The sequence below is a fragment of the Euprymna scolopes genome, chromosome 10, assembly GCF_053919585.1.
Source record: "Euprymna scolopes isolate OS-2025 chromosome 10, ASM5391958v1, whole genome shotgun sequence".
Taxonomy (NCBI): Eukaryota; Metazoa; Mollusca; class Cephalopoda; order Sepiida; family Sepiolidae; genus Euprymna; species Euprymna scolopes.
Genome location: NC_136491.1, coordinates 136,857,548 through 136,870,467, shown reverse-complemented (window position 1 = coordinate 136,870,467; position 12,920 = coordinate 136,857,548). Strand labels below are relative to the sequence as shown.

The window sequence follows — 12,920 nt, the reverse complement described above, 5'->3', positions numbered from 1 at the left end:
TAAATAGATTTGGATTATTACAACTACAGTTCTCATCTTGTTATTCTTACAATGCTTTTTGACAATAGACACCTGAAGAAGGTCAGCGGTCACATTGATGGCAATGTGAGCGCTGAACTTCTTCAGGTGTCTCTTGTCAAACTCGTGAATCTTTTTGATGAACTCAGGAATCTGCACGGAATTTTGAATGGAACTCTATATTTAATCCACACGTGCAGCATGCTCCCATTCCATCAGCCAAGACCAGGTAGAACTCTTAAGTAAAACGTAATTGTATTCTTTGTCTCACTCACACTGAGGATTGAACTTTCAACTTCCAGTAGAGTTTCACTTAAAACTCAATTTACCTACTACTTTATCCATTACGCCATGAGTCTTTGCTTTTAATTTTACTTTTTCCATTTTTTACTTCCTCTGCACTAACAAAACTGATGCTACATTCCAGAATTTGGGATTATGCAAATAATCTATTAATGAACACCTTGCAGATTACGTTGAATGATTAAAAATGATGATTTTGGATGGTGTCCGATTGGTAGTTCATTTCTTGACTTCATTTAAGTAATTGATGTGAAAACGATGCATTATTGAAAGTTTGTATTTTTTTCACCATAAACAAGGCATATTGTTGCTTGGAACATAATTGGCTACTATTTGGGATCGTGTCTAACAAAGAAATGTGGGGAGTTGAGTAACAAGGTAGTTGATCACATTAGATTTAAACTTCTGCAGGTTAGTATCGTCAGGGAAACAGGTAGGGAATTCCAAAGTCTAACGTTTCAAGGGAAGAAACTATTAGAGTAGAAGGCTTTCCGGCATCTAGGGAACGGAACAGTGAAGGGGTGGGATTTTACTGCTTGTCAGGTCAGTTAGAAGTATGTACATCGAGGGAGCACAAGTGTTATGAGTTCAGAGCACATTTCATTAAAGTACTTATAAAAACTGGTACAAGGATGTAACATTGCGGCGATGGGACAGAGGTTGGAGCTTGGCCAACAGTGCAAGACCCATTAGATTTGAGACTCCTTTTTGGACCATGTCTAAGAGTGAGAAATTAGTGCTAGATTCCACAGCCCAGTTGTGACAACAACACTGCATGCATGAATGAATTGTGGCTTTGTAAAAACATAAGATATTCTCTGGTGTGAGTCATTTTTTAGTAAGGCAGAAAGAGCCACATTCTTTGCAGCAGATTTGGCAATATCCTTAATGTATTTGTTCCAACTTGTGTTCTGAAATTGTTTTGAGCCTATTCAAAATTTTGTGGGTTTGATTTCGTCGACTATTCTTTGCCGCATTGATTTATTTACCATGTTTAACGATTGATCATTCGTTTCAAGTCGAAAATTTCCAGCTGCTTGTGATTATTCTTTTTATTAACATATTTATAAAGTATTTTAATTGAAAAAAAAAATTAACGTAAAATGAAAGTTAAATTAAAAAATAAAACTTAAAATGATAATTTACTTTACTAAAATAAGAATGTAAACATGTTTTTCTTTGTTTTTTATTTTTATAAAATTCACTCCAGACAAGGTATGAAGCGGTTTGATATAAGGAGCTATAAAAAAAAAAAAAAGAAAAAAAGAAGATACTACTTCAAGGTCAAAAACTAGTTGATAGTAGATTCCTGTCCAGAAAATGGCAATTCTTCCCCCTTTGTGAGAAACACCACTTATAGAATGTAAGGACTAAAGGACAGCATAAGGAAAGTAAGAATTCTGAGGATACCGAAAATAAACTCAATATTAACTTTCTATTCTCCTTAAAGTTTAAAGTCAAATGTCAAGTTCTCCTAAACCAACAATTGAACATGGATTTTTACACGTGCTCCTGTTATATCAAAGAACCCTAATAAGAACTTTATTTAGTTATCTCTTAGGTCCATTTTCTAATCTTTTTTATTCCCAGTCCAGAGTCACTCTTATTAAGGGTAGTTTTTGCCTTCTTGGGGATATAAGTAAATAAGAACTAGTTTGTTGAGCAATCATATTTTGCCATTTGTTTCAAGTGATTTTGGTATTTTCCAGGACTGGTGGTGATCTCAGATTGCATTCATTCATTTCTCTCTTCCTTTACATAGTGATTCACCAGAGTTATAATGGTTAAAAGCTATTCTTTTCTTGGCTTTTATTTTGTTAGTACAGTCAGGAAAACAGAAAGGGAATTCTAAAGTCTATAAATTACGTATGTAAAAAGCAAGGCCGATAGCCATTAGTCACATGCTCTCGTGTAATGAATGAATGCGTGAATGTAGGATTGACATGAAATTCTTAAAGATAAATTAAAATGACCGAAAAATGGGCTGAAATGACAAATAAATAAAAAGTAAATAACTTAGAATGACTTTAATGAACTTAAGGATGAATTGAATGACCTTAAGAATGACTTGAATGCTTAAAAAATAACTGGAATCCTTCAAAAACAACTTGAATGATCTGGTGAATGACTTGAATGGTTTTGAGACTGACTGGTTGTAAAGTGGGTGATCATTTTTACATTAAATAATACAGAAAAGTGATCCCCCACTTTATATCATAAGAAGTACAGCATGTAGTAAGAACAGATACTACACTTTGATCTTGGCCAAAAGGCCAAGAAAAGCTGTATTTATTTGCTTCCGCACCGAGTAAATTAGGCACAAGGCCGATTTTTAATATGGAGTGAAGGTGAAATGGGGACCATGAGTAGGGGAGCTGGATAGTGACAATTGGTATGGAGGGTTGCCCCTACATTGACCAAGGTCTTATATGTGGGGTTGCCCCCACATATGGTCTTTGCTTGCAGTGTCTGCCGGAACAGATACTATACTTTGAGATATTAAATCCTTTATTCATGTTAAAAATACATTGAAAATCAAATCAGATACTACACTTTGATCTTGGCTAAAAGGGCAAGAAAAGCTTAAAAAGCTAAGAACAGCATCTATTAATAACAGATCTTTGATCTTAACCAAAAAGGCCAAGCACAAAAGTGTTACGGACAGACCGACCGACCGACAGAGTGACTTATAGAGTCGCTTGCACGCGACTAAAAATGTAATTTATTTTCTGGTTACAATTAATAAACTTGGTAACACACTCCACTGAATCACTCTCTTGTCTTAATTTAAAAAAAAAAATGAGATTCTACTTTTTTTTTTTTATAAGAGATTATGAGTAAGCACCCCCTGAAAAATTGACAGAAAGAATACAAAAAAAAGTTTTATTTTAAAATTTAGTGAGGGAATCAGTATCATATGATACATTTATTTTATACAAGATGAACCCCTATTTTTTAGGCAAAATCCGAATTTTTAGGGCACTTAAGATTTTTGGTTCTTGTTCAAAATTCCTCTTGCATAATTAAACAAAATTAATGAAAAATCTGTATGATGTGTGTATTCATGATGAAACGAAAATATAAAAAACTAGCAGGACCTGTTAACCGGAGTTGGCCCCCTCGCAAAAAAGTAAACTACGGGTGTCGTTGGTGGCCACTGCCATCCCTAAACAACTGCAAACACTGATGGCCGTGGCCGAAATGAAATAATCTGGCTTTCACTGGCGATTTGTGATGGTTTGGGGCGATAATATGCAGGTACTGTTTGAATTAAGTAAAAAGCAATTAAGGGAATGTGCAAATCAGTATGAAAAATAGTTCACTGGAAAGTAAAAACAGATTTTACGGTTAGGGATTCTCACTTTATATGAACAGTTTAAAGTGATCAAAATCAGTGATAGCAGTCCTAACAGTTTCCGTTTGTCGTTCAAGTCTTTCTCTTCTTTTCAATCCTTCTGCCAATAGTATTAAAGTAAATTCCAGTTTTATATCTTTGTCTTATTTTAATGAGTAAAATAAAACAATTACATCTTTTTTCACTTCATTTCTTTGAGTATTATCATGTTAAGAACGGCTTTCAGAATAGATATCCCCCAAATCCCCATATAAACAACAGCTTTTAGAGTGGACAACTCCCTTTTTATTAGGGAGAGGGGATGTGAAAAAATAATTCCCCCAAATTTAACCATGATAATCGTTGTCAGCCGCAAATGCTAAAAGAAAAAAAAATTTGTGGGTTGGAAGTGTCGGTAGGAGAGAAGTATATTTATCACGCACGCGTACAAACTTGGTGGCCAGTGAATTACAGTGCATAATACTGGTCTTTATATCTCTTGTCTTTGCAAAATTTGAATGAGATTTTCTTAATCAACATAGTCGAAAACCTATAAAAGTACTCAATCTAAAGAAAATTGCAGAGATGGACCTAATGTACAAATTTACCCCAACACACAAAAAAAACAAAAAACAAACAAACAAACTTAACGTGTGCACAATCTTGAGAATCGGTTCGGAAAAGAAATTTAAGTAAAATACTCCACCGAATTCAATGCCCTATATAGTGTAATTTACGTTAAAACTGTAGCGTAGACAATCGGTAATCGTGACTAAAACCAGACCCTAACTTGCAAACACGTGCGCAGGTCTGTCAATTGAGGTATGAAAGCAAAAAATGGAAAATATCTAAGCAGGTAATCTTGCAGAATTTGACCCAGATTCTCGGGATATTCCGTCAATGATGGATCGGGTGCAACCGGCAATCATCGGATTAAGCTGAGCACAGTAACAGATGTAGACTAATTTCAAAACAAAGAAACTAGAAAAAAATAGAAATACACTAAATAAAAATAACAAAAACCTACCTTATAGTGACTGAATATTTTTTTTCAAGAATTTTTTTTTGCAAATTATTTAACAATTTTTCTTTTTTTTTTTAAAGAAAAGATGAACGTTTTATTTTTAACTGTAAGTACAGTATTTTTTTTTCAAGATTTTTTTCTTTTTTGCTGAACTGAAGATTTTTTTTTTTTAAGAAAAGCTAAAAAAAATTTGTTTACGTAAATCGTAAATTGAGTGAGCGAGTGAAATAGGAAATAAATGTTTGTTATGTCTTCGAAGAGAGAGAGAGAGAGCGAGAGTTGGGAAGAATATATAGAGCGAGAGAATCCAATAGATCGTGCAGGTTCAAATAAAGTATATATAAACGAATTGCCTGGAAAAAAAACAAAAAAACGTAACTATGTTTGTAAAAAGTATAATTAATGACTGAAACAAAGGTACAAATTGAGTGAGCAAGCAATTTACTCATAGGGTAAAAGTAGGTATCATTGCAACACCATGTTTGAATGGTACCTAAGTGTTCATTTAGCATGCTAATACCGTTATTCCGGAATATAGGAATGGCCAAAGATCATCCAATGAGAAGGAGTGGAATTAATCTGGAGAGACTTTATTATTTTGTAACAGAAAAGGAAAAGATTATGTTATGATCCAGTTACGAAGGATGAAACCCCATATCTGTCCCAAGTGCAGAATGCCTCCCGGTGATGACTCAGAGCAGTAGGAGTACTTGTTACTTAGAAGGAAAAATAGGAACTCCTTCCTCTAAAAGTTAGTTGCGATTGTGATAATGTTGTTCCTAGGAAGTAATGTAAGATTTTATTATAACGGCTAAATGTGTCTAAAAAGTCGTTCTAAAGTTACGTAAGATAGTGGCTAATAGTCTAGACAATAAATTTGTCTGTGGTATCTGTTGTTGCAAATCTACTGTACTTTCAGGTAATTAATGGGAATCCATAGGCATTACAATATAAATCGAGTATAAATTATTGGTAAGTTATCTTCCTTGTGTTTTGAGATTTTTTTCAAAATGTACGTGTGACACTCACTCCTCGGTTACTCATATAAAACTTCATTTTCTATTTTAAAACTAAAACTATATGATCAATTTATGTGATTTTTTGGAATATGATATTTTCGTTTTGTCATGAGTATGTAGATCATACAAATTTTTCTTTATTTTTGTTTTTAAATATGTAAAGTAAGTATTAGTTTGTTGCCCAAGTGGAAATTAAGCTACTAGTGGGAATTTTTTTTGTTCTTTTTCATTTTAAAATTCATTTCTGTTGGAAATGAGCGTCTATAATATGTGTAAACGAAAGACAACAAAATTCTAGGGTAAATTAGTTAGAATCGACAAAAAAATTAACATACCATTAAAAAGAAATATGTGTGTCAATAACGACCATATTTGACAACATTCACATATATCGGTTCATTTAAACATTTTAAATTAATTTAAGACACAGGTTATAATCAGCTAGCGTGCTTCCCAACTTCTAGCGTAGTGCTACCGGAAGTGGTGACAAGGCAAACCAGTTCATTCACTTTTTTCTCTCACGCCTATATCTCCTGTATACATACTTTTCATTTATTACGTTTTTCTGATCTCATATTTAAAAAAAAAAATTTTTATTTTATAATTATCGAAAAAAAATTCTGGCATTATTTTAAGAATTATTGAAACTAGTTTTAATTTTTTAAAAGAAATATTAAAAACAATTTCTGCGCTATTTTTTTTAAAGATATATTAAAAACATTTTTTGAAATCTTTTTAAGTAATGAATTATTTATTAAAGACTAACTGAGTTATTTTTATCTGTTTTTAATTTTGTTAGTTTTTAATGTATTTTTTTCAATAATGTTCTTTTCTTATATTTTATTTCTATAAATCACTTCACAATAGAAATACTGAAGAATAAAATTGAAGGAACTGATTTTGCCTTCTCACTGCTACCAGTAATGCTACGCTGGAAGTTAGGCAGCACGTTAGCTGACTATAACCAAAAGACAATGTTGGAACACTAATATATTCATGCATACAGAATATGCAAACTGGAATAGAGACACACATTTAAAAAATTCTTTCCATTCTTACAGCAATCAAATCAGTTCTGATGAACTCGTTTCACTTGTGCCCCCTCGACGTACATATTCCCAACAAACCTGCTTAGCAATAAGATCTCACCCTTTCACTATTGATGTCCCTAAATGCCAGAAAGCTTTCTATTCTAATAGTTTCTTCCCTCGAACAGCTAGACTTTGGAATTCCCTTCCTGCTGCCTGTTTCCCTGGCTGTACTGATATGCAGAAGTTTAAATGTAACATAAACAAATATCTTGTTAATCTTTCCTAGACGTGGCCCACAATAGTAGCCCCTCATGTCTAAGTGGCGATATGCTTTGTAAGGGTGAACATGAAAAAAAAAAAAAAAAAAAAGAGAAAAATCTGAATATCAAATTGTAAAAGAAAAACAAATCTTAATTTTTAATGTTAATTTATAAAAGAATTTATTGTAAAGCAATTTGGTTTTCAATATGAAAATATCAAGTCCATTCCCTATTAGAATCCATGAAGGAAGAGCAGATTCTCATCGGCTTCTCCTGTCATGTTTAAATCAGGAATAAGTGTGAATGATGATACAGAATGAGAGCAGACAACTGTCTCGCAGCAAATAGCAATACGACTCAGCTATTGGTCATGAATCTTCAGTATATGTTCCTTTTAAATACCATGAACAACCTTTTGTGACACAATAATCCTGCAAAAGTAAAAAAATAATAATAATAATAAATAAATCATCAGTTTTTAGTTTAAAAAAAAAATCTGTAAATATTTTCACAAGTTTATTCTTAAGCATTTCAACTAATAATCACACACTTTAGAATATGGAAATAGATAAATATTGATGAGATGATTCCAATATAATTCCCAATTTCACTTTTTTAAAAAATCTCTAAATATTTAGTTATAATTATAGTTAATTTTTTTTTTCCGATTACTGTAAAAATATATGTAATATTTGCATCTATTTCACAAATGTAAAAATACACTTGGAATGGGGTGGGGAGTATCTATAAGATTTGTTTCACTGGTAAAATTCAAAATCAATAAATATTCATCATTTTATCATTTTGGTATCAGCAATGAAAAATTAAATTAAAAACTAAAACACTAAAATTGATCAGTAATGATGGAACTTGGATAGAGCTATATTATTTAAGAGGACCAGTTTAAATGATTTTCTATTTGAAAGCTCACTAATAAACACTTCCAAATTCTTTTCAAATTTCAATCACAAAGTAATTGCTTTTTTTTTCAACTATAAACAAAATCTGGTTGATTTGTTTACAAAGAAACCAATATGCATTATGATGGATTAAAAGATAATACAAGGACTGTGTTCTTAGAATAAACACCTATGAATATCAATTTTATTTATTTTAAAAATACAGTAAATATTTTTTATGTGTATAGGGGAAGGAGATTTGTGGCGTATTCACACCTATACCTCCTCAAGAATGGTACTAAAATTTATTTTCAATCAATATTTATTCAATAATCACCAAATTTTCATACTTTGCTAAAATTACCGAATTTTCCTAAACTCATTAACTACTAATGATTACTACGCTATTGTCCCAACAATCACTGTACATTTATTAACCCTTATTCTTGAGTGGCCTTTGGGCCTTGATAAGTGGTGATTCCCTTGTAAGAAAAAAAAGAAAAAGAAAAAAGAAAAAGAGAAGAAAAAAAAAAGAAAACATAGCAAAAAGGGGACCTAATTTAGAGGCAGTATCTAAGTTTTCTATATTGTCTTCATTTCAACCCATTGATTGTTTGCTTATATTTTTTGAGTGGATTTGATTCTCATAATTTTTTTGCATAGATTTAATTAACTTAGACAATAAGAATTATTTGTAAATTCAATGTGTGTGTGTGTGGGGGGGGGGTCTAGATTTAAGTTTTTTGAAGTGTTACCAACATGAATTTACAGGTTTAAAAGTATAATTATTGAAATACTGTGGACTAAAATTGCCAAGAAGAATTTGCCTAGTCAAACTATAAATAATGAAATACAATTCTGTACATGAAGACCTACAAAACAGTGATCATATCGGTATTAAAAGCAGAAGTGGAGAGATATTTTTTCATAGGTGGAGAGACCTAAAACTTGTCGTTTCACTCATTTGGTGTGGGCTTTTTTAAGTGTAAAAAATGTTCGTTGACGAAAAGGTTAGTTAATTAGGGGTATATATATAAAGAGGTGGGGGAGAAGATCAGCATATTCATTTTCATGTAAATAAATTATATATACATTATATATATATGACTATTAATTATTAAAAAAAAATTTAAACAACGTTTAAATTATTTTTTTCAATAATTATTTTTGATAGGTGCTGAGAGATGTGAAAGATGCCTTTTCTTTGTTTAATTAAATTGGAGAGATTAGATTATACTACAGCGATCATATTCTATAATATGATCCCTGTAAGGCATTGTGTGTGATGGTTAGATCTACTATGATTTAACTAGGCATCATATTTTCTAACAATCGTGCATCCCTCTCCCTCTTCAACCACGAAAGAAAAGAAACATACCCGTAAGAGTTTTTTGTAGTCATTGTCTGTGTAATTTGTGGCGTTATCACCAATAGTTTCTTCTAGTTTCTTCTTGAAAACATTCGACCTCACACGACAGGATGCCCGAAACAAATCAATAAGAACTTCCCTCATCTGAAAAAGACAAAATTTTCAGTCAGATTTTTTTTTTTAATTTTCTTTTCTTTTTTTTTTTTTTTTGCAAATGATATTTTTTTCTTTTTTTTAAATGATATATTTAAAAATAAAATTGGTTCAATGAAATGAAATTATAAACGAAGATCATTTAAAAGTTCTTGAGCAATTTTGTTTTGGCCATTCTCCTCTTAAGTCAATTTTTAACAACATTTTTAGTGGTTTCAGAGATATTTTTCATTCCTATCTATATTGATTTTGTTTGCATTGAACGATCGTGTGACATCTGTTTTTAACACATTTTTTTTTTTTTTTTTTTTAAATATCTTTTTATGCTTATTTAAAAATAAAAATGATTTTATGAAATGAAAGTTTTATAACTAAACAAAGATGGTTTGAAAAAATTTCTTGGAGCATTTTTGTTTTAGTTATTCTCCGAAGTTAATTTTAGACGCAATATTTTAAATGATTGCAGAGTCATAATAGATATTTTTCATTCCAATCTATTTGGATCTTGCTTGCACAGAACAATCTTGTGAAAGACGATGTAGAAAGCTACAAATTTTTTTTTATTTGTGTTTTTAATATAAGAGGAAGAACCCATAATTTTCTCAAATAGATTTCAATTTGTTGTGTTTAGGTTAACTCTTTCATATCTTTCATAAATGTCCTTTTAACCGCCTTCATGTCCTCTCAGTTCATATGAATGCTTCCTTTATCTGCACTGTAGTTCTATAGTTTAGATGTACACCAATTGTCATGTGAATAGATATAAGATACACATTTAATACAGATTTTTCTTTAGTTTTGCATTTTAATACAAGAGGAATTCTGGACAAAAATCCATAATTACTTCAGTCAAGAAAATTCAAAAGTATCAATATACGAGACAATGTACCCGGCGTCACTCAGTATTAAATGTAACGTGAAATTCCTTATAAAAATGAAGTAAAAAAAAAAAAAAAAAAAAAAAAAAAAAAAGAAAGAAACTGAGACATGTTCATGCAAGTATCATGTTTTTTTCTAAATTGTTCCCTTTTTGTAAGTAAAAAAAAAAAAAAAAAATACTCAAGCTGAGATCAAAACCTAAATACACTGAATCAAGTATGATAACCAGTAGGCCAGCGTGAATGATCTCTAAAAATTATTTTCAAACTTAACATAATATGAACAATTCACACAGTTGTGAAACAGTTGACAAACAAATAAAAATCAACGTACCAATTTTTCAATTTTGATCCTTAGCAACCCTTTTTTCCAGATGAAAACTGATTAAAAAGTTTTCCACATGTCTGAATACTCTATACACCAAATTTCAAGCCAGTAAATCAAAGATTTGTTGAGTATATGGGTTGAGAACTGTTCTCTCCCACATATTCTCACTTTTAAAGATATATACTATAAGGCCACCCAACATTGCTGGTCGTAAACTACACATAAATATAATATTTTCATTCGTGCAGAATTCTTCTTTATTTCAAACATCAGCTATTTAATGTAACACTAAATTATTTTTAAAAGATGAAGTAAAAAAGAAACGGAAAGAAACCGAGACATGTTCACAGGAATATTATGCTTTTTCTAAACAGTTCATTTCTTGTAAATAAAAAAAAAAGTACGAGCTGAGATCGAAACCAAAACCTAAAGACAGTGAGTCAGGTATGATAACCATTAGGCCAGCTTGGCAGTACTTTCTTCCCAAATGAAAACTGATTAAAAAGTTGTCCACATGTCTGAATATCCTATATACCAAATTTCAAGTCTGTAGATTAAAAATTTGTGGAGTATATATATATATATATATAGGTTGAGGAGTGTCTTCACACACAAACATTCTTACCTTTATAGATATACTATATTTACAGCTATACCTACCTGGCATTACCTGGAACTTAATGAAGTCATTTTAGTTTTTTTTAAATTTCTATTCGTTTGCATGTTTTGAAAACTTATATAGAAAAAGGAAATAAAATTTTAATTACAAAGGGGGATAATTTCTATACTCTTTAATAAAAGATAAGAGTTATTTCTCTTGCTAATTTTGATATTTTTTTGATTGATTATTAAAAAATGTTTAAATATTAACATTAGTTAGGGTTGAAAAATGTTTTGTTGTCCGTATGGTACTAGATAATTTTTTTCATAATAAAATGTAGTAAAGCGTGTTATAATGCAATATAACAACAATAACAAATGAAAATTTTCTCATTTGAATCAAAGTTTGATACATGCGTTTAGATGTTATTTAGATTCGACATCAAGATACTGTAAAAGGGGGGGGATAATAAACCCAAAAGAAATTATAATAGTAAAATAAAAGGTTTAGAATGTTTCTGAGGATTCAAAATTATATGTGTGTATGTGTGAAAGAATGTTGTGTTGATAAAAAGTGGAGCAATTTCTGTGGGAAATCTTAAATAGGAGAGCACAATGCGCAACAGAGCAAGATTAAAAATTTAAAAAAAAAAAACAACCAAAACTTTAGCAAAATTTCATTATAAATTAGAAGCTTTTGAGGCAAGAGTCTTCTTTACCATGTTTCTCATTTGAAAATGCCCTATTCTATGGGGTTGAGATAAATTTATGAGATCTGGCTAAACTTTTGATTGTTTTTCTTTTAACTTATATATATTACAATAGAAAAACGCAAGCATGAAAAGTAATATGGTTAAGCTTAAACATGGAAAAGTAAAGGACTAGTTGTTAAAACTGGAAAAGATATTCTAGTAAAAAAGATATTCTAGTATTCTAGTAAAAAATATAAATTTATAACTTAAAATATTGCAGCATTAAGGATTGATTATATAATGTTATAAATTGAGTTAAAAAAAAAAATTCTTAATGCTGCAATATTTTAAGTTTTAAATTTATTATATCTTTTACTAGAATATCTTGTCCTTTTCTTTTCCAGTTTTAACAACTAGTCCTTTACTTTTCATGCTCGCATTTTTGTATTGTAATCCATGATTTTTCCAAGCTTCCAATAAATTCACTTGTAATAACAATGTACAGCCCTCGTCTGCTTTCAATAAAATCTCCTTTCATTCGCTGTTTCACTTGTTACTTCTCTTTCCGTGACAGCAGTGAATTAGTAGCAACAGTAGTCGCTGAAGCAATGTGGTTGCTATGGAAACCAGTCATAAAGTGTCGCTCACCTCCTTACATATTTTTACGAATTTGAACATCAGAAAATTTATTATAACTTCTGTTTTACTGAACAAAAATTGAAATGTTTTTCACAATATAGCTGAGAAGGTGATCTATAAACTGTAATAATTGTTTGAAAATTGGTTGAAAAATGAGTAAGTGGTGAAGCTTTAAACAGTTCTAAATGACTAAACTGCCACTTAACCATATCATTCAAACATTATCGTGTTCCAGCATATTTTATAACACTACAGGTAATTTAAACAATAAAAGAATGTTCCTTTTCTCTACTACGTTTTTTCTCGGCTACTTTTAAGCGGGCCACCCTGTAGTTTAGAAGATTCCAAAATGCCTTATAACATAACAAATGGA

General features: G+C 30.7%; 1 protein-coding gene and 1 pseudogene across 1 annotated transcript in view; both read right to left on the bottom strand.

Annotated features, from left to right (window-relative positions):
• Positions 1-2,480: 2,480 nt before the first annotated feature.
• LOC145286653 (U2 spliceosomal RNA) lies at positions 2,481-2,606 on the bottom strand (annotated as a pseudogene).
• A 4,537-nt stretch (positions 2,607-7,143) lies between these two features.
• Positions 7,144-12,920, bottom strand: part of LOC145286295 (DNA-directed RNA polymerase III subunit RPC5-like) — an 86,371-nt gene continuing 80,594 nt past the window's right edge. The window contains exons 17-18 of the mRNA XM_080135154.1: positions 9,267-9,401; positions 7,144-7,420 (exon numbers count right to left, since the gene is read on the bottom strand). Coding sequence (XP_079991280.1) covers positions 7,358-7,420; positions 9,267-9,401 — 198 coding nt within the window. The 3' untranslated portion in view covers positions 7,144-7,357. The remainder of the gene's footprint in view (positions 7,421-9,266; positions 9,402-12,920) is intronic.